Source organism: Rhizopus microsporus (assembly GCF_002708625.1).
Source record: "Rhizopus microsporus ATCC 52813 unplaced genomic scaffold scaffold_22, whole genome shotgun sequence".
NCBI classification, from domain to species: domain Eukaryota; kingdom Fungi; phylum Mucoromycota; class Mucoromycetes; order Mucorales; family Rhizopodaceae; genus Rhizopus; species Rhizopus microsporus.
The window spans coordinates 191,518-217,334 of record NW_019671937.1 but is presented as its reverse complement, the minus strand read 5'-3'; the positions used below and the strand labels follow the sequence as shown (position 1 = coordinate 217,334).

At 37.2% G+C, this 25,817-nt stretch overlaps 11 protein-coding genes across 11 annotated transcripts; 6 read left to right on the top strand and 5 right to left on the bottom strand.

The window, feature by feature from the left end:
- Positions 1–71: 71 nt before the first annotated feature.
- Positions 72–1,161, bottom strand: RHIMIDRAFT_268196 (uncharacterized protein). The gene is made up of 2 exons (XM_023612061.1): positions 1,112–1,161; positions 72–1,041 (listed from the first exon to the last, which is right to left on the bottom strand). The coding sequence occupies exon 2, from the start codon at positions 739–741 to the stop codon at positions 343–345; it is 399 nt and encodes a 132-aa protein (XP_023462390.1). The 5' UTR covers positions 742–1,041; positions 1,112–1,161; the 3' UTR covers positions 72–342.
- A 412-nt stretch (positions 1,162–1,573) lies between these two features.
- Positions 1,574–1,964, top strand: RHIMIDRAFT_72016 (uncharacterized protein). Its single transcript, XM_023615607.1, has one exon. It carries the CDS (start codon positions 1,674–1,676, stop codon positions 1,905–1,907), a length of 234 nt encoding a protein of 77 aa, XP_023462389.1. The 5' UTR covers positions 1,574–1,673; the 3' UTR covers positions 1,908–1,964.
- Positions 1,965–2,030: 66 nt separating this feature from the next.
- Positions 2,031–2,594, top strand: RHIMIDRAFT_268194 (uncharacterized protein). Its single transcript, XM_023612060.1, has one exon. It carries the CDS (start codon positions 2,318–2,320, stop codon positions 2,489–2,491), a length of 174 nt encoding a protein of 57 aa, XP_023462388.1. The 5' UTR covers positions 2,031–2,317; the 3' UTR covers positions 2,492–2,594.
- Positions 2,595–5,439: 2,845 nt separating this feature from the next.
- Positions 5,440–5,703, top strand: RHIMIDRAFT_180786 (uncharacterized protein; the record flags this gene model as incomplete). The annotated part of the gene is made up of 1 exon (XM_023605780.1): positions 5,440–5,703. A coding segment is annotated over one exon (264 nt), but the record flags the coding sequence as incomplete, so codon positions are not given.
- Positions 5,704–7,353: 1,650 nt separating this feature from the next.
- Positions 7,354–8,133, bottom strand: RHIMIDRAFT_268192 (isochorismatase hydrolase). The gene has a single exon (XM_023612059.1). It carries the CDS (start codon positions 8,084–8,086, stop codon positions 7,529–7,531), a length of 558 nt encoding a protein of 185 aa, XP_023462386.1. The 5' UTR covers positions 8,087–8,133; the 3' UTR covers positions 7,354–7,528.
- A 1,505-nt stretch (positions 8,134–9,638) lies between these two features.
- RHIMIDRAFT_301555 (uncharacterized protein) lies at positions 9,639–11,116 on the top strand (the record flags this gene model as incomplete). Its single annotated transcript, XM_023614372.1, has 6 exons — positions 9,639–9,669; positions 9,722–9,745; positions 9,813–10,119; positions 10,184–10,277; positions 10,384–10,559; positions 10,612–11,116. The coding sequence occupies 6 exons, from the start codon at positions 9,639–9,641 to the stop codon at positions 11,114–11,116; spliced, it is 1,137 nt and encodes a 378-aa protein (XP_023462385.1).
- Positions 11,117–12,091: 975 nt separating this feature from the next.
- On the top strand, positions 12,092–13,071 carry RHIMIDRAFT_294994 (uncharacterized protein). The gene is made up of 2 exons (XM_023614142.1): positions 12,092–12,991; positions 13,048–13,071. Exon 1 carries the CDS (start codon positions 12,582–12,584, stop codon positions 12,930–12,932), a length of 351 nt encoding a protein of 116 aa, XP_023462384.1. The 5' UTR covers positions 12,092–12,581; the 3' UTR covers positions 12,933–12,991; positions 13,048–13,071.
- A 4,133-nt stretch (positions 13,072–17,204) lies between these two features.
- RHIMIDRAFT_268187 (rRNA-processing protein SOF1) lies at positions 17,205–18,783 on the bottom strand. Its single transcript, XM_023612058.1, has 3 exons — positions 18,733–18,783; positions 17,848–18,677; positions 17,205–17,792 (listed from the first exon to the last, which is right to left on the bottom strand). Exons 1-3 carry the CDS (start codon positions 18,733–18,735, stop codon positions 17,306–17,308), a joined length of 1,320 nt encoding a protein of 439 aa, XP_023462383.1. The 5' UTR covers positions 18,736–18,783; the 3' UTR covers positions 17,205–17,305.
- A 1,100-nt stretch (positions 18,784–19,883) lies between these two features.
- On the bottom strand, positions 19,884–20,525 carry RHIMIDRAFT_268185 (isochorismatase hydrolase). The gene has a single exon (XM_023612057.1). The coding sequence runs from the start codon at positions 20,476–20,478 to the stop codon at positions 19,921–19,923; it is 558 nt and encodes a 185-aa protein (XP_023462382.1). The 5' UTR covers positions 20,479–20,525; the 3' UTR covers positions 19,884–19,920.
- A 1,505-nt stretch (positions 20,526–22,030) lies between these two features.
- RHIMIDRAFT_301543 (uncharacterized protein) lies at positions 22,031–22,701 on the top strand (the record flags this gene model as incomplete). The annotated part of the gene is made up of 4 exons (XM_023614371.1): positions 22,031–22,061; positions 22,114–22,137; positions 22,205–22,511; positions 22,576–22,701. The coding sequence occupies 4 exons, from the start codon at positions 22,031–22,033 to the stop codon at positions 22,673–22,675; spliced, it is 462 nt and encodes a 153-aa protein (XP_023462381.1). The 3' UTR covers positions 22,676–22,701.
- A 2,012-nt stretch (positions 22,702–24,713) lies between these two features.
- RHIMIDRAFT_241434 (uncharacterized protein) lies at positions 24,714–25,037 on the bottom strand (the record flags this gene model as incomplete). The annotated part of the gene is made up of 1 exon (XM_023609583.1): positions 24,714–25,037. The coding sequence occupies one exon, from the start codon at positions 25,035–25,037 to the stop codon at positions 24,714–24,716; it is 324 nt and encodes a 107-aa protein (XP_023462380.1).
- Positions 25,038–25,817: the final 780 nt, after the last annotated feature.

The following is a 25,817-nucleotide window of genomic DNA, read 5'->3' as shown; positions in this document are numbered from 1 at the left end:
AGTAGGAGGTATCTCAGTATCAGCCATTTTTTTTATTAGAAAGAAAGAGAGAAAGAGAGCAAAAAAGAAAGAAAAAAAAAAAAAAAAGCTTTTAAACTGTTAGGGTCTTTATAAGATTTGAAAAAACCTTTTGCTCTTCCAGCATTGAAGCAAGTGTTCCAGTTCATCTTCTTTTGATTGCTTTTAAAATTTTCAATAAAAGCAAAATCAGGTGATATTGTATTTGATAGATTTGAAGCTGGCAAGAGATCTTCATTGTATTCACTTTTAGATGGTCCATCTTTTTTTGTTTCTTCTGGAAAAGCTGGAGGTTCAGGTAAAGATATGCGTCAATACTTTGTTTTACATGTCTCCAAATACATATAGTCGTCTTCGGCATACTCTCTTGTGCGTTTTTTTTAGCTCTTCCAGATTTTCGATTTCTAATGCCTCCTTGATCTTATGAAACTGCTTTTGTATCCGCTCACACACATTCAAAAGGACGTCAATTGTTCGTTCCTCTAAAGTGATATCATTTTTAAATATCTGTTTTGCAATAGTATACAGCAGTTGAATTGTCTCATCAGCACGCTCCTTGATATCCATGCCCAACAGAGTTCTTTTTTGCTTGTGCAAAAAGTGTTCTACTGCAACTAATGGTTTAAGTGGTTGTTCATGAATATGACTATTGATAGTGATAGGATCCAGAATGTAAAAAGATTTAGCCCATGGTTTGCAAGGATATTCTTTTGCGTATGGCATCTGATCACTTTGTACTAAATCATTGGCTACGCTTGGTTTTGTGGGATGTATGCCGAAGACAACAATAATTGGTGAAACACCATGTTCTTTGATAACTGCAAGGCTGTATTCAATGATTCTTTGTATAAACTTGAGGTCAATTGTATTTTGGACTTCCACTAGAACAGGAGGCAAGGAAATGGTGACTTCAATGGGGGCAAATAACACGACTGAGCATCGTCCACTAGGCCATTCCGTAGACCGATCGACATACTGAGAACAGGCTTCAGAACCTATGTTCTCAAAACGATATGTTAAACTGTATGTACCCTTAAAAGAGCAAGTAGCTAGCCCTTACCTAGTACAGCATTGACAATAATGTTTCTGACAGAAGGATGGCGTAGTATTAATTTACTCATTAGATCGGTACCGGAGCGATGTTCGGAAGATAGTATAAAGGCGTTGAGAGTAGTTGTATCTTAAAAAATAATGTGAATTTTAAACTAGAAACAGAGACTTTTGTGTGCTTTTTATAGACAGCTTTTATTTTTATTAGTAAATTGTCTTTGTTAAATATAGGATAATACATACTTAAAGATTGATAAATTAATGAATATATTTTTATATCAGTTAACAGCAGTAAAAACTGATGGAGAGAAAAAGGATGGAAAAGCCTATATTCTTATTACTAATGGAAAAAAAAAAAGAAGTTACCGTATCTCTAATTACCGGTAACTTTGGAATAAAAAAAACTGCCCTCTAAAAAAACAAAAGTCACCCGCCCTTTGGCATTGGAACAACTGTACTGTATTTCCAGGTTATCCATGACAAGGCTAGAAAGAAGTCGATGCATACGGTGGCGTCTTGGTTGGTTACCCAGTTATAACACTACTCACTGCCTTCGACACACCTCACAGCTCCTTACAAAGCAATATGCCATCTATTGCCTCGACATGCATCACCGTCTACAAATACCGAAGTCTATAACTGATCCTCTGTCCCTTCTTTTAAATAAGCTTCCCACTCGAAGACCACGCTCTTTTCAAACAAGATCGTTTTGGACTATCAGATGGCCTGTAATCTGCGCTATCTTACATGAGCTTGATCACATATACCATGGAAAAGAGCCACCATCACCATCTGACCCAGGGCAGAAACTGATTAAATGGTTATTTAATTCTTTATAGCAGTGTTTTTTAACACTTGTTCCGTGAATCTGTCAGCCAAAGCATTTTTTGCTCTCGAGCCCAGAGGGATTTTTAGATTCTATCTCACAACTTGAACTGGCCAGGGCAAAAACGATATAATAAAAATATCATGTGTCCCTTGTGGCCTTTATAAATAAATAAATTACGACCAAAAATGCCGTCTCATTTCGTCCAGTTGTGTGCCTTTATTTCGACTAAAAATAAAAAATAAGTTCGGCCAAGCTGCAATGAGCTTTCAACTAATATTCCTTTTATTAATTTTTTGTTAATGAGTGAATCTGGCAACGTCTACGAGTTTAATGATCAAAACAAATTTCAAATGTATGAAATTTTCAATACAGAAGTCTCAAATCAAGTTCAAGAGCCACAAGTTAACATAGTGGAAGAAAATGGATAGACAGCAGTACCAGAATTACACAGAGAAAGAAAAGGACAGGGCTATTCAGACGTATATGTTTACTCCCCTTAGTTACAGCAAGATTGGAGAGAAGCATGGTATACCTGTCTCTGCCTTGAAGTCTTGGGTTAAAGCAGCAAAAGAAGCATCCAAGAAGAGGCTTTAGAAGTAGATAATGCTATTGAAGAGCAGCCAAAAAAGAATCAGCACCTTCGCAAGCTGAAGAAAGAGCATACGAAGCTTTTGGAAGAATTCATTAACAATCCAGTAGTCACGCTAGATCAAATGGCTGACACCCTCAGTGATAAATTTGAGGGCTTTAATATTTCTATATCTGGCGTGGATAAACACCTGAAAGAAAGCTGCTCTTACACGTTAAAGAGAATTACAAAGATTCCTGCCAAACGAAACTCTCCTGACGTTATTGAACTAAGATTTAGAGCTGTTGAGGCGTGAATTAAAGACTCCAATATCAGTTTTATGCAAAACTGTATCTTCATAAATGAGCCTAAAGCCTTAGCTTGCTAGTGGCCTTTTGAGAATATTTTTGCGTCATCTTCATTAAATATACAATCATTATACAAGAGAAGCTTCAAGAGAAACGTATAGCTTTTCAGTATATATGCTTGACTTAGTACTTGGCCTATAAAACACCATCAATAGAGGATAACTCAAAGACTTGGGTCAACCCAACTGATGGTATTATCGAAAGTGTTGAATACGACAGACATGACTAGAGAAAAAGAAACAAAGGTACGATAAAAGAGTGTAAAGGAAGAGTAGATGAAAAAACGTCACACTTATTGCCGAACAAAAAACTACAGCGGGGTCTCCATCCATAGAATGGACAGGAGACAAAGAGGTTCGAAACTTATCCTTACGACAATTTGAGATGAAAACACTGCACAGTGAGGTGGCCTTTATTTACTTTTATCAAATTAAATTGTGTAAGCTCGTGAAGCAATAATGAAGCTTGGAAACATAAAGTGTAACAGGTATATTTAGGCTCCGTTTTACAAATAATCCGCACCCCCTTATTTTATTGTTTCTTTTGTTTTTCTTTTCTTTTTGAAATTTTTTCTATTAAAGAAAAAGAAACTGTCATTTTTTCTCTTACGAATCGAAAAGAGAAAGAAAATCAACTTTTAAACATTCAAGAAATACATCAAGCTCCCTTCGGGGATAATATCATAATGGACATACAGCAACAACAACAACAGCAACAGCAGCAACAAGAATTAAACAACTTGATATCTTGCAATTATCATCAACCCTTTGATATCAAACCAATTATTGATTCTTCGAAAGATAATAATAACAATACCAATAGCTTAAATCATAGTAATAGTAGCAGTGCTACTTCTACTCCTTTACCTCAGTTATATTCTGATGTCATCTCTGTTCATTCGGTCATGCCACAATCAGCAGATAATCAAATCAACATTGAACAAAACACTTTAGCTAATGCTGGTCATGCTACCTTATTGACAGATTCACCTAATCCTTTAATTCATTCTAACGTCATCTCGACTGTAAGTATTTATACTGCGACTTAATTTTATTTCGCCTATTCACACCTTTGCGCGTTTTTTTTGCTAGGCTGACCAAAGCCAATTATCCTCTCCTCAGTTATCTGTCCCAAATCAGGCATCACCGACAAACACTGTGGGCACCATGGTAACGAACGAGGCCACTAATGAGCTAATTAATAATAATGGCTTGGTATTACCACATGGTAACATGTTTATCAATTCTTCATCACCCCCTATCCATTTAAACCAGTCACCATTTTACGATCAAAACATTCAGCAGATACAGCCACAGGTCTCGATGCAGTTACAAGAGATTTCCTCTCACTTGCCAACTCAACAACAACAGCAACAACAACAACAACAACAACAATCTTCGTTTGGTATCATTGCTCAACCGAGCATAGAGCATCATCCTATTGTTCCTTCTCAACGTACGCTTGAGCATGCTCATACTGTTCCAAGCCAAGCTCAATCTACGTTAGAAGAGCACCAAGAACGTGTGGCCGCTGCTGCTCAGCAAGTGATGGCTCAACAAATAGCTCAACAGTATGCCATCATACAACATCAACAAGTAGTCAATGAACATATATTGCAGTCACAGCAATCAGCACAATCAGTACAACCACAGTCGCAACCAATGCCTATACAGCATCAGTTCTTAATGAACAACGACCCTGGACAGCCACCAGCAGTCCCTTCTCAGGAAACACCTCATGTTGTTCTCTCTCAAATGTCTATGTTAAGCCCTTCTTCTCCTAATCCATCTCTTGTAAATAACTTGGCACACGCAAATGGCAACACGACTGCTACCACTACCCCTGTTGCTGCTCCCACTTCTTCTTTACAGAATGCCATCTTTCATCAACATATACATCGTTCCAACTTTGTTAATGAAAGTAACAAGAGACCTGCTACAGGCCAACCTACACTGATTGAACGCAAAAAGTCGAGAAGACATACTGTCTCAAACGGTCAACCGCCCGTCTTGAGCATTGACACCAAGGACATACCTGCATTATCATCTTCGCCTCGATCTGCTGTTGTTCTTGTTCCTGCCCAGACGTTTACTCGAAGTGAAGAAAGGAAAGCATTCATTGATCAGCAAAAAAAGTCGTTGGGGACCATCAAAATTCCTCCTCCACCTACACCTCAGGAGCTGGGTATGGTGCAGAGTGCTTCGGCTATTAGTGCCAAAGATTATGAAGGGCTGACGAGAGCACAACTGATTTCGAGACTTATTAAGCTTGAGACTGAGAAAATACAAAATGATAACTCTGACAATAAGGAAAAGGACGAAGAAGAAGATGCTAGTCCATCTGATAACCAAGAATCGAAGGCTGATAGTGCCACTATAGACGAAGATAAATCGACTGTAGATGAAGAAGAGGAGGAAGAGGAAGAGTCGGTAGTAGAAGAGGAGCCAAAGACAGAAAAGATGCAATGCAAGTGGAGGGATTGTGGTATCTATCTGGATGAGCTGCAAAAGCTTATAACACATATCAATACGGAGCACGTCGGAAGCGGAAAGGTAAGAAAAAAAGAAAGATAAGCTTACCCCTATTAACTTGTTCCTTAGGCTTCATATTCTTGTGAATGGGAAAACTGTCCTAGAAAAGAAAAACCATTTACAAAGAGACACAAGATGTACAATCATCTTCGCACTCATACAGGCGAAAGACCATTTGTTTGTACACAAGACGGCTGTGGCAAGAAATTTTCTCGACCAGATTCTCTTACGACACATATAAAGACCCATTCAAATGTTCGACCTTACACTTGCTATGTGAAGAACTGCGGAAAATCTTATTATCATGCGCGTTCCCTTAGGAAGCATGAAAAGACGCATGAAGAGTCTCCGACGGCGATGCTTTCTACACCCAATAGCAACATTCAATACTCTGGAGTAAGTCCTGCTGCGACTTCAACCAATTCGACACCCTTTAGCAACAATATGCCAGGTCATATTCAGGTCGATTATTTAAACAGCCCGATACAGCATTCACCTCTCCCTGTTCAAACCCCATCACTTCCTAATTCTCCACATCCACCTGTACCACAACAGCAACAACAAAACTTTACAATGTTACAAAGTCAAACCTCTTCACCCGTAAATAAGCCCTATACCCCACCAAATCATATGCTATCATTTTCTCCAGCTGGTATGGTTGAACAGCAGCAACAACAAAATAATGAACTCTCAATAAATCAACAGCAGCAGCAATTACTGGATTCTGTGAATCAACAGCACAACACCGCTTTTGGTTATGGTCAACAGCAATAGATGCCGTATATATATGTTTTATACACATTTTATTTGATAAATATACATAAAATATTCTTATTGCATATTGTTGTTCTCTCTCTTTCTCTTTTATTGTTACAAGTTTGAACTTTAAATGACAAGTTGCCACTGATGCAAATATTCAATTAAGCTTTATTCATTTGTGTGGATAAAAACGTGCGAAGGATAAGTACAGCCATCCAAAAGAGACATATGGAACAGCGAGTGAACTGCTCTGTGCAGTGCTCCCGCCACAGAACAATGCAGGAGCGGTATAGGAAGGAGAGCCACCATCCTAATAATAAGAACCTCCAAATAAGCAAAACTATAAAGAACTATGAGTATGAAATATCACAAAATATTATGTGTTACCCAAGATGTTGAATCTTGATTATATGTCTAGCTAACAACTCGTTTATCCAAGAGAAAAGAAAAGAGAAAATACAAATGATGAAACTTTTTTTTAAACCTGTATTGACTGTCACTGCGTGTATTAGTAAACTGTAAACAGACAATTTCTGTAGTTAGAAATGAACAACAATTAACCACGTTATTCTGTCCCCCTTCACGACTTGCAGGAATTACAAAGAAACAAAACAAGAATTCATATTTTTAGTAGACATAAGATATATTATAGCTGCAGAGCTTGTGTTTGTCCTGTTGACGCCCTTGTTTTAACAAGTAATTCTGTTCCTAATTGACAACTTTTGATATTAAGGAAAAAAGGATTTTGAAATTTTCTTCCAAGATCGAGTAAAACTCTTCTTAAGAGCATTTGCAGTTTATATATTTAATACTCAAATGATATTTTTAATAAAGAGCTTTTCTTTTGTTTTGACAAGTCCATACTTTCATACAAGAAAAATATATATTGGAGGAGAAATAGATGAAATTTCAATAATAGTCGATACGACGTTTTACTCGAAGGTTATATCTTATGCAACTGACGTAACTGCTTATTTTCTGTTTAAAGCTTGCTTAACTCTTCTAAAATATATTTCAACAGCTGCGTGAAGAAGATGGCGTCTTTCTCAATGAAAAAATAAGCCTAGGCACACTGGTAAAGAAAGAAATTGTTAAGCTATGCCCCGATTATTATAATCTATCAGATAAAGATAAAATAATGACCACCAGATCTTTAACAGATCAAATAAGTAATTGAGTTATAAAGTGTAAAAGTAGTAATTGGTTAAACTAAAAAGATACAAGGGCTATCTCGATTCAGATTATGAGGTTGATACTGGATCAGAAGAATTTAAAGTAAATAAAAAAAGAAATAGAAAGATTATAAATCTTTCAAAGAAAGGATTTATAAAAGAGGTGAAAGAATATAAGATAAAAAAAGGTCGCTTTATTCAAAGCTGTGGTTTATTTATGTCAAATCATATCTTTAATAGTCGTTGCTCAGGACATCTTCAAGCTTGAGAACCTTTGCATAGTAAAACTGGATACCAGCAAGGAACGCCTTCTTGATATCTTTGGCCTTAATAACTTCACCATGGAGCGCTTGATCAAACGTGTTTACAGCTTCATCTACAACGATACAGTCAAATCCAGCATCCTTGCCTGCATAAACCGTAGCATTCACGCAGTTATGGATCATCATGCCAACGACTATGATTCTATCAATGCCTTTGCTGCGAAGGTGCTCCTCAAGGTCAGTCTCGTGGAACCCATTAGAGTAGTTCTTGACAATGTACTTCTCAGTTGGAAGAGGCTTGACCAGATCATGAACTTGAACGCCCCATGTGCCTTCTTGAAAGAAAGGGAATTTCTCGGTAGGGTTTGGAACAACATGGGTAACATGGACAACTTCCTTCTTCTCTTCTCTAAACTTTTGGATCAGTTTGGCAATAGCTTCAGCAGTTTCGACTGGACTGTCAGTAGGGAATTTTCCATTAGGGAAGTAGTCGTTTTGGACATCAACAATAACAAGGGCTTCCTTCATTCTTGTGTATATATGCTTGCTTTTTAGTAGAGTAGAGAGTAAAAAAAAAAAAAAAAAAAAAAATGAGATGCTTTCCAGATCAGTTACCAAAATCCAGCCTATTTATATGTTTTTTTCATGCTGCTTGCGATTTGTGCTCCGAATGGATTCAGCTCATACGCTTGGCTTTAGAAAATATACTGTTGAATCGACTATGAAGAGACTTACCCTAGCACGCGCTCTTTCTCAAGTGAGGCATAGCCAATGCTACCTTTTTCGTGAATCTATTGTGAACATAAGCTTTTTTTGATCGTGTACTAAAGCTAGTAAAGATTGACGATTGATCTCTATGGGATATCTTTGATTAATAATACGTCCTCCCCAACGCTTCCTTAGAAATAGCATAGGCTTTGGTTTAGCCGCTACAATGGCCTCCCCTATTTAATTTATCCGACTACCAATGGTAGGCTGAGTTACTAATTTACAATAGGCTGATCCCACCAGTAGTAACTACAGTCACACATAATGGTTATTCGTACCAAAATGTAAATTAATCTTTCGTAAATTATGCATCAAATGTTTGGAAAGCCATTGTTCTTCCTTTTCAGTGTTTGGAGCTTCCATATTTATAAAAAATAGCTTTGGCTTGTTTATTTGAAGAATATAAAAAGAAATATTAATACTTTGTCGGCCCTCCTTTTGCCTCAATTACAGTCTTGCGTCGAGCTTTTATGCTTTAGATCAAACATGCTGTTGCTTCAGAACTTATTTTCTTCCACTATTTTCTCAACACAATGCTCAACTCCCAAGTATTTTTTATCTCATGTCTTCTTTCCTTGATGAGGTTCCCCGAAAATGAGTTATAAAAAAGGCAAACACTTGATGCACTCAAAAATAAGCTAATGTTACAGACACTTCCTTGGGGCGCTACATGTGATATCGCTTTACGACTTCACACTACCAAAGTCTCTGTCTAACCTAAGGTTGCCTAGTAGAATATCCTTTAATGTAAAATACACGTGAATGATCTTGGCTCTTTGTTGACAGAACTGACAACATAAAATTGAAATAAAAAAAATTCTATATATCTCTTTCTTCTTGAAAAGAAACAAACGAAGATGACAGCTTTATAAATTCGAGAGTTATCTGTTTTCGAGAAAGCCCAGCGTAGCGCCACATAATAAAAAGCTTTGTTGGAAGACATCATAGGTAGTGTCTGGAGGTAGTTCCCCTAGAATTAGTTTAACTCCTGGTCTTTCTTTTCTTTTCTTTTTTTTTTCTTTTTGACAATCAGAAGCCAAAAACTGAGCATATGCCTAAGGTAGCGTTTCTTTCCCTTGCTTTGTACCAGTTGATTTAATAATATGTTCGCAACAGCTTGGTTTCAATGTACACCTGGATGTTGGAACCAAAATTTGCTTGAAAGTTTCAGAAGCAAGTTCCCGCAGAATCCACTCTACTAGTACAATATTTACTGTTTTTAATTAGACAGCAACCGACGTAGGAAATCAAATATCCCAAGTAGAAAGAAACTGTGTCATTGCAGGTTTATACAGACGAGAAATTGAAGAATATGGATGGTCTCTTATGGAATATCAAAGCAAGTAAAAACCATCTTTAAAACATCGTAAAAATAATATTTTACTTGAACAGTAGCTATACCACAAAAACGAAAAATAGGTGAGTTAATGGTTGACAAAGATACTCGTGTCTAGATGCTGATTAAATTTTTCTCTTTTCGGAATAGATACGTCTGCAGAAGAAATCAATACCACTCGTGTAAAAGTTGGACATAGCAATGAAAAAGAAAATACCTTTGTAGATAATGGATATCAAGCCAGCATGATGAACAGTGAAGATAATGATATCCCTGAAGAACACAACTCGAACCTGTCGCACGAAACTGACGACACGTATAACACAGAACTATCAAACGCTTATGCCGAGATATATAAAGTCAAAAAGTACGTTTTGACTTATCATGAACTGAATAACGAAACCCAAGCATTCAACGAACTTGGCTACGACGTTGACAGCGACTTCATTGAAAGATTGTAAGTCTTTGTAGGCGTATGAATGTATTATTAAATAGCCCGTTCTAACTTTTATTGGCTTTAGACGATTATCATCTATATGTTTGAAATATACTTTACCTGGTGGAAGCAAAATTCAACCAGAAGATTTAGACATTGAAGAAGTTAAAAATATAAGAGTATAGAGGCGGATAATACTCTTCATTAAACAGAAAATGAATGCTTTCTGATGGCCAAGTTTTATTTAAGTGTGTAAGAGAGAATGAATAATATTTTACTCCTCAGACGAACTCAACTAACCAAATTCAACTTCACACACTCATATCTAAGTTAAATGATACAATTATACGTGGAAACGAAAACCTTAACAAGAACATGCCTGAATTGGAGCACATTGTTGAAAAGATATCGGGACTATTACAATATGTGTTTGAACCCAAAAGTTTGATATATTTCAAATGGTAACGTAGTTTATTTCCCTCGCTTTCACTTACTAACCTATACGATAAAAAGGGAAAAATCTTCATATGCTGTATTTGACAATCGATACAAAGAGCTCCGGTTGGATTTCGTGTTATTCAATGATAATCAGGAGATAGATTGTGGTAAAATAAAAAACGATGGTACAGCTGATAAATTGTTGGGCGAAGATAGAGCACGTATTGCTGAAACTATGAAACGACAACTGTATAAAAGGATGATTACAAGTAGAGGACACAACGAATTCAAAGCTTTCGGTATTTTCTTCAATGGTGTTCAATTAGAGCTATATATCATGTCGTTTAACCCTCAAGCTGATATTTCTAATGGCAAATACTATCACCTATACCAAGTAGATGATTTAAAGGTACTTTGTTTTTGTAATTCTTATAACAACTTGGAAGAGACGCTTGAGTTCCTCAAGGCATTTAAAAGTGTTATAGTAAGTAGTTTGCCAGCAAATCCCGCAAATACACCACTACTAGAACACAACTACGCTGATTTGTTTCAATCTACGCTTAGATTTACAAAAACATAAGCAGCTATCAAGGTTTTTTTTTTTTTTTTTTTTTTCCGAATAAAGCTCTCTTTTACTTCGTTTTTTTGCTGTTGATACCATTTTTGTTTTATAAGAAACAAAGCCAAATATGACGCACCCCTCTGACTATGTAGTGATGGTATCACTCTAACATTTACTGATTTCCGGCAAATTAAACTTTGATGAACACTTTAATAGTTTTGATAACAGGGTGTACTTCAAGATGTGAACAGAGACTTTTTTTTATTAACAAGTAAAGATTTGGTCGGCCCAAATGAGCCGAAATAAATTACTTTTTTTTTTTTTATTGGACAGACCTCCTCAGTTTACACGACGCGTGTGGTTACTACAAAGTTTAAGACCTGTATTTTTATTTCGTTGAGTTTTTAAATTATTTTTTATAATATTAAATAGATCTAAATCTCTCAAACAACATCAATAAAATTTAAAGTTCAAACATGCCTCCTGTCAACAAAAACTTGATGTCAACGTAAAAGTATCAGTTAATAAGCGTTTCATCACTGATAATACAGTGAAAACTATATTACTCTGTGAGCACGACTAGAATGAAACTAAGTTGAGCTTCCAAGGACAGACGATTGCACGATCTGAGGAAAATGGTAAGGTGATGTACAATGTACTGCTAGATGAAGCAAATAGCCACATCCTCAAGCTTAGTGAAGGCGCTATCAAGTACGTCGGCCCTCTTTCAACTCCTGTAGTTCAGGAGATTGTTGCCGACACCAATGTAGTCGAAGCGGAAGACTTGTTGGAAGATACAGTGGATGAAGATGAGGAAGAGGAATCCATCGATTTGACTTCAAGTCGTGGGTGGACTGCTGATGAGGTCTATATGAACTCTCGTTTAATGATGAACAATGGAAGATATGCCTCTCCATTGGATTATTTCTTGTTTTTCCTTCCTGTGGATCATTTTTATTCCATTATCCACAACACCAACCTTCATGCATGAAGTCTCGGCCATTGGGAAGATATTACCTTTCATGAATATCTCATGTGGATCGCACTCTTGACGGTAATGACTGTGGTCAAACATGGTGATAGAAAGGCATATTGGAGACAAGGCCAGTCTTTTTTCTTGATGAACGTTGACTTTAGTCAATATATGTCTTTTAACAGATTCAATGACATTATGAAGATGCATGTTTTTGAAATTCCTTCAAAGCAGGTTCAGGAGCTTGACCCTCTTTATCAAATTAGGTCCACCATCCAAGCCTTCAATGGTCACATGGCTTAATGTATAATACCAGGAAAATATCTTGCTATCGATGAATTCATGAATCAATGGTTAATTACTGGTATGTCAAATTTGAAGAAGGCTCCTAGAAAGCCACATCCAATCGGACAAGAGTTTAAGACGTAGACTGACAATCACTGCTACTGCATATTACGTATCGATACAGTCAGTGATCCTTGCCCAAAAGAATATGACAAAGATTCTGGTATGAAGAAGCTGACGGCCACTGTAAAACGTTTGGTGAAACCTTGGTTTGGCTCTGGTCGAACAGTCATTGCTGACTCTTGGTTTGATTCGCCCGATATGATCTCAATGCTGATGAATCATGGTCTTTATTCGATTATGCAAGTCACCAAGCGTCATTACTGGCCTCAGGGCATGCCTGAAACAGACATTGTGGAGAGCGTAGATGCTAACTATGGTAGCTACTACACTATGAAAAAAGATACAACCAATGGGAAAATGTTGGTTTGTGCTTTTCGGGCTCAAAAAATAAAAGCCTTTGTATCCTCATGTGGCATCACTAGACTTGTTGATGAAGACTTACAAGTCTTCTGACGGTAACTTAGTTACTATCAAGCGTCCAGAAGTAGTAGATGAATTCGAAAGACACAAAAGTAGGTATAATAGCTGCAATATAATGCATGTGTTGAAGTCAGTTATTTCGCTATAGGTTCTGTGGATGCTGCAAATAATTTACGTGATAATCTGACCTCTTATCACGATATTATCTCAACCGAGAGATGGGAAATGCGCTTCTTTGGTTTCTTCTTGAGTCTTTGTGAAGTGAATGCATACAGTTCCTTCAGGGTCTTCTCTGAGGAAGGTGCCTCAAGGGGCCACTCGTCCTTTAAGGATAATTTGGCCTTCAACTTGCTTGAACATTGTAAGAAATTGAAGTCGAGATACAATGAAGTGGCCCAAGGCAGCAACCGAATGTTTAGAAGTGATTCTAACTATTCCTACGTCTCCATGAGTAATGCAGGCAACAAAAGAAAGAGATTGGTATGCCGTAAATGCAAAGAAAGCGGCACTAATGGCAGAGGGGTTGAAAAATTTTGTAGTTGTGACCCCACAACCCCCTTGTGCTTCGACTATCATAATCAACACTTGAAGGCTGTCTGGCTTCGCCAGCTTTATTAAAAATAATCCTTCGTAACTATGTCTACAATATTTTTATTTTTTTTCAATAACAAAGCTTCAAGTTGCTATATCACTTTATTCATCAAAAGGTCAGCCCAAATGGGCCGATTACCAAATCTGTACTTGTTAATTATTGACGTTAATTTTATAAAATATTGTCGTAAAATAAAAAAATTATTTACGTAAAAAGACGACAAAGAAAAATACGTTTGAATAAAACGACATCATGTCAAAAGAGAGAGAGAGAGAGAGAGATAATGAGTATATGTAGAAAAAGAGAAAAAAAGTATGATAGCATTAGAGCACATATCCTAATATTAGTTTTACTTACTACCAAGGTGCATTCTGGGGAGGGTAGCGGTAACTACCCAGGAGAAGTTTAAACAAAAAAAAAAAAAGGAACGGAGGACAGAGAGAACCCAGAGCGTCAGAAGAGGCTATTGGGGAACGTTCCAGATACACGTTAGAGAGCAAAGAGGGGAGGACAAGCGAGTCAGAGCAAGGACCATGAGGACAGGCTAGTTTTGATTGGTGAATCTTTGAACACTCAGAGGGACATTTGATAACTGCTGTAAAGAAGCAAAAAATAGGAACAATTAAAATGGCTTTTTATATGTTTTTCTTTTTCAAACAAGCTTCAGGATCAGGTACTTGGAACAAAGAAATCATGTCAAATAGAAGCAGTCTATATCGTGACCATTTAAGAATATGCATTGCCAAATATGACTACATGTTCTTTTGATATTATGGAAAAACCGAAAAAAGGATCTAAACTTTTACAAAGAGACTAAAGAAGGCTATTCCAATATCAAGTTAATTTCAACTCCAAGTCAGCTCACCTGTTAATATTACTGTCAAATGGGATAGTAAGCCATATTCTTTTTGTATTTATTATTACACTGATAACACTACAACGGTTTCAATACGACATCTCAATTTGGAAATACAGTATATCCACGGATGTCAAGGCTGATACTACGAAAATACTCTTGGCGACGACGAATTTACATTTCGTACAATATGAATTTTGGATACATTTATTTTCGATCACAGGCGAATTTACTTTCCGGAAAGAATGTATAGCATAAGAACAGTGACAAGACATTATCTAAGCTTTTTAAAAGCTACTCTTGATGAAATGGATAAGTATCCAGAGAAGAAAGGACATTATCTTGTCATGGATAATGCTCCTATTCATAGCTCAACTGACATAGGAAAATACATTTGCTCTCGAAGGTACCGCTGTTTATCTTCCTCCATATTCTTCTGAGCTAAATCCAATTGAGCAATTCTGGTCGGTTGTCAAGAGTAAAGTTAGGCGAAATAAGTTTTTGGAAAAAGAATCACTCATGACTAGAATTAGTGAGGCATGTGATAGTTTATATTTAAGTGATTTCAAAGGTTTTGTATCTCATTCTGCCAAATGTTTTGGTAAGTGTCTCAACAAGAAGAAGTTGTCGTATTTGACCATGTCTAATACTAATCTTTACGTGTGAGATTACATTTGACTTAATTACATGTACCTTAGTTAGTGCTCCGACCTCTTTTAAGACAACGTAATTTCTTTTTGCTATGAGCTCTTCCTCTCACTTCTAATAAAAGGATAAAACAGAGACTCATCACTTCTTTGCTTTTATTCCACACATTACCGAGCACTAACAACAACAACAACCAATACCAAATTGAATCAATGGAATGAACGAAATGAATACAACTATGGCGCAACGGAATGATTGCCTTGATGAGGGTTGGTACATACAGTGTCAGCGGTGTAAACGGTGTAAACAGTGTAAACCTCTGATTGGCTGACCCAAATCTGACCTGATGCTCTTTTTTTTGTGTTTGGGTCTACCGTGATTTCTTCGTGACTTCTTGCAGATCATCTTTCCAACGCGGTTTCTTTAGTTTTGCAATGACAACCACTGAAGAAAAAACCTAGGATGAAAATGAGAGTAAATGGGTATACTGAATTTATATCTTTCTGGTATCTTTTTTTTTTGTTAATCGCCTGACTTATTTCGTAGTAATCGATGACCTTCTTACGTTCAAGTTACCACCGGCTCAGTTGCCTGGAATGGATCAATTAAGCAAATCCATCCTAAAAATATCAACTGCGATTGACATTATCACCTTGAATCTGTTGAATGTCCCAAAAGGAACTTATACCACCGCAAGCACTGAATGGGACAATGGCTCCCGTAGCGATATTCTGTATATCCCTTGTCTGGACATTCAAAACTCATTGCCACCAATTCTGTTCGAGGTACCACTTCGGTTAAAACAGCAGAAGGGTTTTCATCAATGTAATTTAAAAGAAATTGCTTATGCTCCTCTCCAAGAATACGACGTCGTCCTGATTTTTTCTTTTTCTCGAAAATGCTTTCAGGATCTTCATAATAGCGTTTGACCCATCTCTGGGCTGCACGAATATGAATGCTTAATTGAGTCGCGGCAGCCGAAGCACTAAGGCTTTTACTAAAAAATAAAAAATGTGTAACGTCACTTATTGCATAACTCCATATATACATCAACACGATCCCTTTCATCTCCAACTGGGTACAACATAGGCTTAGGAGGCCTCTCTGGAGGTTTATTTTGAAGAAATTGGGTACGAGAACTTATTGTTTCGATGGTGAAAAGCTCCTCATCAACTGTAAGATCCATCGGTTCAACTTCATGTTCATCAACAACACGTCCTTGTCCATCCTCATAAAAAAATTGCGTATTCATTTGAATGTTTGTAAAAATAAATTTAAAATTAGGAAAAGAGTAGAAATAAGGAATGGAACCATCACTTCAATTTATAAAATAACAGTTACTAAGCGACATGTAAAAATAAACAAGGTTCATCAAACGTTGATCACGACTTTATTTTTGGATCGTGTGAGATCATTTTTGAAGATCAAGATTTTTTGCACGACATGAAATTCAAAACCAGCGACTTTACTTTCTGGAATGACTGTACAATCCCAAAAACGCCACTGTGGAAACGTTGTGTGCAATATACTGATATACTAGGCAAACGATTATTAAAGAAGATACGACTGCAGTATCTGCAAGACAACCTAGAACAGCGGCGTACCGCACGCAGCTCAAATCTGCTCTCGCTGTGTCGCCCAACAATCTCTTTGGACCCAATCCTTTGATTACCCATGACAGGGCTAGAAAAAAGCTAATGCATATGGCGGCGTCTTGGTTGGTTACCCAGTTATAACACTACTCACTGCCTTCGACACACCTCACAGCTCCTTACAAAGCAATATGCCATCTATTACCTCGACATGCATCACCGTCTACAAATACCGAAGTCTATAACTGACCCTCTGTCCCTCCTTTTAAATAAGCTTCCCACTCGAAGACCACGCTCTTTTCAAACAAGATCGTTTTGGACTATCAGATGGCCCGTAATCTGCGCTATCTTACATGAGCTTGATCACATATACCATGGAAAAGAGCCGCCATCACCATCTGACCCAGGGCAGAAACTGATTAAATGGTTATTTAATTCTTTATAGCAGTGTTTTTTAACACTTGTTCCGTGAATCTATCAACCAAAGCATTTTTGCTCTCGAGCCCAGAGGGATTTTTAGATACTGCCTTACAACTTGAATTGGCCAGGGCAAAAACGATATAATAAAAATATCACGTGCCCCTTGTGGCCTTTATATTTTATAAAATTGTTTAACCGTACAATCCCAAAATTGAGACACAAAATGTAAAATAAGCTTGTCTAAAACCCAGCATTTCTTTAAATATATTACAAAAATCATCTTTATACAAATAGGTTATTATTTTGCAACACCCACAATGCTCTTTTGTCTTTCGGGGACATTCTTAACTTCTTCTCCCTTCTTCAAGTGCTTACGTCTGCGTTCTTCCTTTCTCTTTTCAGCTGCAATCATTTCCTTCTTTCGTGCATCAGCCACCTTAATATCCTTTGGAGTTCTTCTATGTTTATCAATTCTACGAATTTCTTGCAGGTGACCATATCTTTCTTTAAGCTTAGCACTGTATTCAAGCTTATTCTTCTCACGCCAGTCATTAACACCCAATTTTTCAGAAGCATGTGCCTTCCAGAGACGAATGTTGCCGTCGTCTGAACCTGAGAGGATGTATTTGCTGTCCATAGAGAACTGAACTGCAAAGATTCTTTGCATTCGTTTGGTGTGGTAACAGTCTCGACTATGTCCTTGCCCAACATTATATATACGAATGGTTCGGTCATATGAACCTGTTACAATCTCTTGTCCTGTGGGTGAATAGTCGATATCCATACTATACACAATATAACTCAGTATTGCGCTCCCTATTGTTCAAAAATCTAACTTACACTGCCGACACATGATCTTTCATCACATTTGTAGCAGATGTCATGTTTCTCATATCAAAGGTATATGCGTTATGGTCTTCACTAGCTGTACTAAAAATGTATGCTTCCAGGGGGTTCCAACAAATAGCGTTTGTTTTCAGCGTCATCACCAACTTCGACACTGGTTTGCTTGATCTTAAATCGTACAGGACAATCGTACGATCTGTACCACAAGAGGCAAAGATGTTTTGTTGTACCATATTAAACTTGACTGTCTGATATGAATCTGCTCCCCAGGCAAAGTCGTGAATAGGCTCTGATCGATTTTCATCCCAAACTTCAACTGTTCCTCCAGAGGTAGCAAAGAGTGCCTCTGAACGGTGATGTGATAATCCTGTAAATGCATGTTTCCCTGTGTAAGTCTCGATCGCCTCTGTGTCTTCACCCCAAATCTTGATCGTCTTATCTGTAGAGCATGATAAAAACTGTCCGTCTGAAATTCCAGCACATACACCACTCACAAGTCCTCTGTGTCCTTGTACTCTCCATGTCGTTTTTTGTTCAGATATTTCCCATATACGAATCTCGCCGTCGCCACTTCCTGAAATCATTGAATTAAGTCTTGAAGGATGCTTTGCCATGGCATAGACACCATCGATATGTCCCTCCATGGATGCAATAAAGGGTTTGGCAAACATTCTTTCAAGTTTTACTGCATTCAATGCTCTTGTGTATTCTCTTCCTTTTTCAAATGGATGTGAAGCAGGATCGTAATTTCTTTGGACTTTGTGGATATCTTCTACACGTTCACGCACGTAATCATTGGACGATCGAGATAAAACTTTGACTTTCTATACATTTTATGTCAGCCTTTTGCATACAAGATGTAAGCAATAGTTTAATTACCATATTCTATTTACTTTGCAGTAAGGAAAAGAAAAAAAGAGAGAGAGAGATGGAGAAAGATTAACTGAACTTTCAAATTAGCAAAGAGGATAAATTGTCCCAGTGGCTTGTTCATCGAGTGTTCTGGTTCTCTGAAAGTTGAGCCCGCAGTGGTAAATAAAAAGCAATCTTTCATGAGCTATGATAGAACAATAACTTGACCCAAAAACGAAATGTATTAACTTACTTGTTTGTTCATAAAAGATAATTTTATTTGGTCGCTTTACTGAAAACCACCTTATTAAAAGCTTGATGTTGCTCTTAAGTCAATAAACCAAATAATAAACAGGATAATTCAACTGACATCATGCTTTTTTTACAAGTGTTTTTCCACCTTTTGGTAAAGCAAATTGTCCTTTTCATCACTTCAAGTGCCTCTCTAAGCCCTCGCTTACTGCCACTGATTTCTATTAGGCACTAATCTACTGAGTTTTTCCTTTTGCAGCCCCATTGTTCCTTTCTCAGTGATCCTGGCGTACTGGTTTCTCCAAAATACAAAGTATTTGGAAGGTTCATAAGTCGTACATTTTTAGTAACGTTCCTTCTAACGTGGACTGCGTAGTCGTCATCGCTCAAAAGCTCGTACTTAACTTTCTACAAGTGATTATCGTACAAGCACGATAGGTGTATACTACCTTTTTCTCTTGCTCTTCAACTAAATCTACTGATGTTCTCAAGTTTCTTTGAAAAGAAAAAATATAAAAGTAATGGAAGAACAGATTTTTTAATAATGAACCAAAATCCATACTTGTTTATGTAATAAGAAGTCGGCCACTTGAGGTATTGTATTTATTTTGAAACTTGTAATATTAAAGAAAAGACATTTCCATCTCGTCAATTACCTCTTACAGCTTTATTTTTGCTGCAGAGGCAACGGAAATATAGAATGAATACAGCGAAGGGGAAAAGTATTGCTTGGCCTGAAGACTATTGATGTAAGGGTATATATCAATTGTATTACTAAATATTATCTCTTTTTCAACCCTTGCCTTCAGTTATCAGTGTCTGTATCGTTTGTAGATCAGTCTCAAGCAGCAAAGTCAACTGAATAATACACATACAATGTAAAAAAAAAAAAAAAAAAAAAAAAAAAGGACAAGCGTTGTTTACTGATTCAAAGCTGTGATTTATTTATGTCAAATCATATCTTTAATAGTCGTTGCTCAGGACATCTTCAAGCTTGAGAACCTTTGCATAGTAAAACTGGATACCAGCAAGGAACGCCTTCTTGATATCTTTGGCCTTAATAACTTCACCATGGAGCGCTTGATCAAACGTGTTTACAGCTTCATCTACAACGATACAGTCAAATCCAGCATCCTTGCCTGCATAAACCGTAGCATTCACGCAGTTATGGATCATCATGCCAACGACTATGATTCTATCAATGCCTTTGCTGCGAAGGTGCTCCTCAAGGTCAGTCTCGTGGAACCCATTAGAGTAGTTCTTGACAATGTACTTCTCAGTTGGAAGAGGCTTGACCAGATCATGAACTTGAACGCCCCATGTGCCTTCTTGAAAGAAAGGGAATTTCTCGGTAGGGTTTGGAACAACATGGGTAACATGGACAACTTCCTTCTTCTCTTCTCTAAACTTTTGGATCAGTTTGGCAATAGCTTCAGCAGTTTCGACTGGACTGTCAGTAGGGAATTTTCCATTAGGGAAGTAGTCGTTTTGGACATCAACAATAACAAGGGCTTCCTTCATTCTTGTGTATATATGCTTGCTTTTTAGTAGAGTAGAGAGTAAAAAAAAAAAAAAAAAAAAAAATGAGATGCTTTCCAGATCAGTTACCAAAATCCAGCCTATTTATATGTTTTTTTCATGCTGCTTGCGATTTGTGCTCCGAATGGATTCAGCTCATACGCTTGGCTTTAGAAAATATACTGTTGAATCGACTATGAAGAGACTTACCCTAGCACGCGCTCTTTCTCAAGTGAGGCATAGCCAATGCTACCTTTTTCGTGAATCTATTGTGAACATAAGCTTTTTTTGATCGTGTACTAAAGCTAGTAAAGATTGACGATTGATCTCTATGGGATATCTTTGATTAATAATACGTCCTCCCCAACGCTTCCTTAGAAATAGCATAGGCTTTGGTTTAGCCGCTACAATGGCCTCCCCTATTTAATTTATCCGACTACCAATGGTAGGCTGAGTTACTAATTTACAATAGGCTGATCCCACCAGTAGTAACTACAGTCACACATAATGGTTATTCGTACCAAAATGTAAATTAATCTTTCGTAAATTATGCATCAAATGTTTGGAAAGCCATTGTTCTTCCTTTTCAGTGTTTGGAGCTTCCATATTTATAAAAAATAGCTTTGGCTTGTTTATTTGAAGAATATAAAAAGAAATATTAATACTTTGTCGGCCCTCCTTTTGCCTCAATTACAGTCTTGCGTCGAGCTTTTATGCTTTAGATCAAACATGCTGTTGCTTCAGAACTTATTTTCTTCCACTATTTTCTCAACACAATGCTCAACTCCCAAGTATTTTTTATCTCATGTCTTCTTTCCTTGATGAGGTTCCCCGAAAATGAGTTATAAAAAAGGCAAACACTTGATGCACTCAAAAATAAGCTAATGTTACAGACACTTCCTTGGGGCGCTACATGTGATATCGCTTTACGACTTCACACTACCAAAGTCTCTGTCTAACCTAAGGTTGCCTAGTAGAATATCCTTTAATGTAAAATACACGTGAATGATCTTGGCTCTTTGTTGACAGAACTGACAACATAAAATTGAAATAAAAAAAATTCTATATATCTCTTTCTTCTTGAAAAGAAACAAACGAAGATGACAGCTTTATAAATTCGAGAGTTATCTGTTTTCGAGAAAGCCCAGCGTAGCGCCACATAATAAAAAGCTTTGTTGGAAGACATCATAGGTAGTGTCTGGAGGTAGTTCCCCTAGAATTAGTTTAACTCCTGGTCTTTCTTTTCTTTTCTTTTTTTTTTCTTTTTGACAATCAGAAGCCAAAAACTGAGCATATGCCTAAGGTAGCGTTTCTTTCCCTTGCTTTGTACCAGTTGATTTAATAATATGTTCGCAACAGCTTGGTTTCAATGTACACCTGGATGTTGGAACCAAAATTTGCTTGAAAGTTTCAGAAGCAAGTTCCCGCAGAATCCACTCTACTAGTACAATATTTACTGTTTTTAATTAGACAGCAACCGACGTAGGAAATCAAATATCCCAAGTAGAAAGAAACTGTGTCATTGCAGGTTTATACAGACGAGAAATTGAAGAATATGGATGGTCTCTTATGGAATATCAAAGCAAGTAAAAACCATCTTTAAAACATCGTAAAAATAATATTTTACTTGAACAGTAGCTATACCACAAAAACGAAAAATAGGTGAGTTAATGGTTGACAAAGATACTCGTGTCTAGATGCTGATTAAATTTTTCTCTTTTCGGAATAGATACGTCTGCAGAAGAAATCAATACCACTCGTGTAAAAGTTGGACATAGCAATGAAAAAGAAAATACCTTTGTAGATAATGGATATCAAGCCAGCATGATGAACAGTGAAGATAATGATATCCCTGAAGAACACAACTCGAACCTGTCGCACGAAACTGACGACACGTATAACACAGAACTATCAAACGCTTATGCCGAGATATATAAAGTCAAAAAGTACGTTTTGACTTATCATGAACTGAATAACGAAACCCAAGCATTCAACGAACTTGGCTACGACGTTGACAGCGACTTCATTGAAAGATTGTAAGTCTTTGTAGGCGTATGAATGTATTATTAAATAGCCCGTTCTAACTTTTATTGGCTTTAGACGATTATCATCTATATGTTTGAAATATACTTTACCTGGTGGAAGCAAAATTCAACCAGAAGATTTAGACATTGAAGAAGTTAAAAATATAAGAGTATAGAGGCGGATAATACTCTTCATTAAACAGAAAATGAATGCTTTCTGATGGCCAAGTTTTATTTAAGTGTGTAAGAGAGAATGAATAATATTTTACTCCTCAGACGAACTCAACTAACCAAATTCAACTTCACACACTCATATCTAAGTTAAATGATACAATTATACGTGGAAACGAAAACCTTAACAAGAACATGCCTGAATTGGAGCACATTGTTGAAAAGATATCGGGACTATTACAATATGTGTTTGAACCCAAAAGTTTGATATATTTCAAATGGTAACGTAGTTTATTTCCCTCGCTTTCACTTACTAACCTATACGATAAAAAGGGAAAAATCTTCATATGCTGTATTTGACAATCGATACAAAGAGCTCCGGTTGGATTTCGTGTTATTCAATGATAATCAGGAGATAGATTGTGGTAAAATAAAAAACGATGGTACAGCTGATAAATTGTTGGGCGAAGATAGAGCACGTATTGCTGAAACTGTGAAACGACAACTGTATAAAAGGGTGATTACAAGTAGAGGGCACAGCAAATTGCTATTCGTTCCTAGAACAATCTCAGCTGCCTCCGTTCCAGCCTCCAATGTGGTAAATGCTCTCAGAGCCACGCTTTATTTTCATATGTATATATAATAATAAGCTTTCAAACATCCTTTTCCCTTGTATCTTTCGAAGCCACGCATTGTAGAATAAATTATGGGTGATATCAATAATAATGAGCCAGAAAGATTTCTCACTGCAGCAGACGCACTTGCGCTCTTCAAAAGACTGCAAATCGAAGAAAGAACCAGGAAAAACAAAGAAAGGCATGGCTCCGAATTGCCACTGGAGATATCATAGTATCTGGATAGCACGCCAACATATGAACTCAAAGAAGAGTTTACAAGGTTTAAAAAACAGGCCACCAAGTACAGGAATGACAACCGGAACAAGCAACATCAAAATCAACAAAGAACTTGTTCCTGGACTTGAGAAGTGGGAGACAGTCACTTACCAAGTCATCATCTCTATCTATAAATACTCAGAAAATACTAGAATACAGGCAAGAGCAACGACAGAAATATACGAGCAACTCCTTTATTTTCAACCATACATAATTCGGTTTCGTACTAAAATGTAAATTAATCTTCCGCGAGTTACACATCAAATGTTTGGAAAGCCATTGCTCTTCCTGTTCAGTGTTTGAAGGTTCCATATTTATAAAGAATAAACTTTGACATGTTTATTTAAAGAGTATAAAATAAAAGGAAAAATCAATACTTCGTCGACCCTCCTTTTGCGGCAATTACTACCTCACATCGAGCCTTCATGCTTCCGACCAAACATGCTGCTAAACCAAGGCTTATTTTCTCTCACTCTTCTCTCAACACGACACCCAGCTCTTCAGTATTTCTTATCTTATTTTTCCTTTCCTTAATAAGATTACTCAAAGCGGCCCAAACATACATTATCGTGTTCAAATTAAAGTCCCTGATCTGGTGGGTTTCCTTCCATCATTGAGCATAGCCGCAAGTTATGGCAGCTAGCTCCATCCTCTTGGAATATAAAGTCCCTGTTTACTTGCTGGCAAAGCTGCATGAATCAGATATGAAAATTTTGAATTAAAATGTTTATATATGTGTCTTGATCAACTGTACCGTCAAGAAAGTTAGCTAGAGATCTCACCGCAATTGCAATTGATGAATACAGACTTCAAAAGTTTACAGTGCTTGTAATAACGATTCCCTTAAACGATGCCCGAATTGAAAGGCTATAGTGTCCTAGTTTGTAACGCCTGCAAGACACTATGGCAATGAGATATCAACGCTTATAAGAACATGTTTGGAATGGGAGAGGTCAACCTTCCAAGCATAGAATATATTAAGGGTTGTTTAAAGTCGTCATAATGAACACGGTTTCCCTTTTGGGATAAAGATCATTACAGGTAAAGAAGATGCTTAATAATTTTATACTATTCCAGAAAGTAATGTCTTTCCAAGATGTTGTAATATAAATTTTTGGTGAAAATAGCGGATTTTATTGAGTATAACGTCCTACTGAGTACAAATATAAATACTGCTGGGCGCGACCAAAAGGACAGTAATGAAGACTAAAAGTCCCTTTTTGGAATCAAGAATAAAAAATATACTGGCAAGAGGGTGCAGGATACAATCAATTGTAATGGAAATTTCGGAAAACGCTTCTGTGCCAAAATAGCCTTCCTTAATAAAGAAGCGTGCGATAGCACGTTGAACAGGAGCCCTTACACGACGAAGAGCACGAATCAGACTATCTACGAAGGTGCCAAAGGCATAGTTAACCTTGCTTTGGTTGCTCCACTTAGAGTACGCTGATATCACGCAAATTTGCGGAACCATGAGGATCACTCATCGAGAACGGTAGTTGCAAACTTATTTAGCTGTGAACGGAGCTCAGACTCATAGTCATTGTAGGTAAGTAAGGCAACAAGTTGGCGGTCCGGATAACGTATATCGAGAATATGGCTACAGACGTCGTAATCGGCCACGTAGTTGTCTGATAGGAATACGGCGCTGGACATGCAAATAAAGGTATCTAAAATTTTGATTTGAAGAAAGGGGGCTAAATGTATGAGCAGCAGCAGCTTAGCTTTGCAAGAAGTTTCGTGGCAACCTTAGTTGACGGAGGGAGCCCAGTATCTGGAGTGGAAGGTCGTTTTCGAGAGGGTTGATGTTGCCATGGTGATTCAGGAGGACGGGTGACAGCGGAGGGATTGGCGGCGGGCAGTATAGTAGCAGAGAAAACCTGAGCTAGACGCTCACGAAGAGAGGCGTTTTGTTGCTGGAGTCTAACTATTGCAGCCTTGGCAGCAGAAAATTCTGCTTGTGGTTGCTTCAACGTTGGCATAGTATGGATGTACTTTCCAATTAAGGTAAAAAGCATCAAAAGTATCAAAAGTGTCAAAAGTGATATAAAGTGTTACGCATTTTTGAGTTATGCGACATTACTTATAGAAATAAATGTACTTGATCCAAAAAAAAGTTAGATTTTCACTAAGTTTTTGTATAGTACGAATACCAGTTCAGTTGAGCTTTGGCTGATCAGCCTATTGTAAATTAGTAACTCAGCCTACCATTGGTAGTCGGATAAATTAAATAGGGGAGGCCATTGTAGCGGCT

Coding starts and splice junctions, on each gene's coding strand:
- RHIMIDRAFT_268185 (XM_023612057.1), bottom strand. CDS start 20,478: ATGAAGGAAGCCCTTGTTATTGTTGATGTCCAAAACGACTACTTCCCT.
- RHIMIDRAFT_294994 (XM_023614142.1), top strand. CDS start 12,582: ATGAAGAAGCTGACGGCCACTGTAAAACGTTTGGTGAAACCTTGGTTT.
- RHIMIDRAFT_268196 (XM_023612061.1), bottom strand. CDS start 741: ATGCCATACGCAAAAGAATATCCTTGCAAACCATGGGCTAAATCTTTT.
- RHIMIDRAFT_72016 (XM_023615607.1), top strand. CDS start 1,674: ATGCATCACCGTCTACAAATACCGAAGTCTATAACTGATCCTCTGTCC.
- RHIMIDRAFT_268194 (XM_023612060.1), top strand. CDS start 2,318: ATGGATAGACAGCAGTACCAGAATTACACAGAGAAAGAAAAGGACAGG.
- RHIMIDRAFT_268187 (XM_023612058.1), bottom strand. Junction 17,793..17,847: donor AAAGATCATGTGTCGGCAGT/GTAAGTTAGATT, acceptor TATTGTGTATAG/TATGGATATCGACTATTCAC.
- RHIMIDRAFT_268192 (XM_023612059.1), bottom strand. CDS start 8,086: ATGAAGGAAGCCCTTGTTATTGTTGATGTCCAAAACGACTACTTCCCT.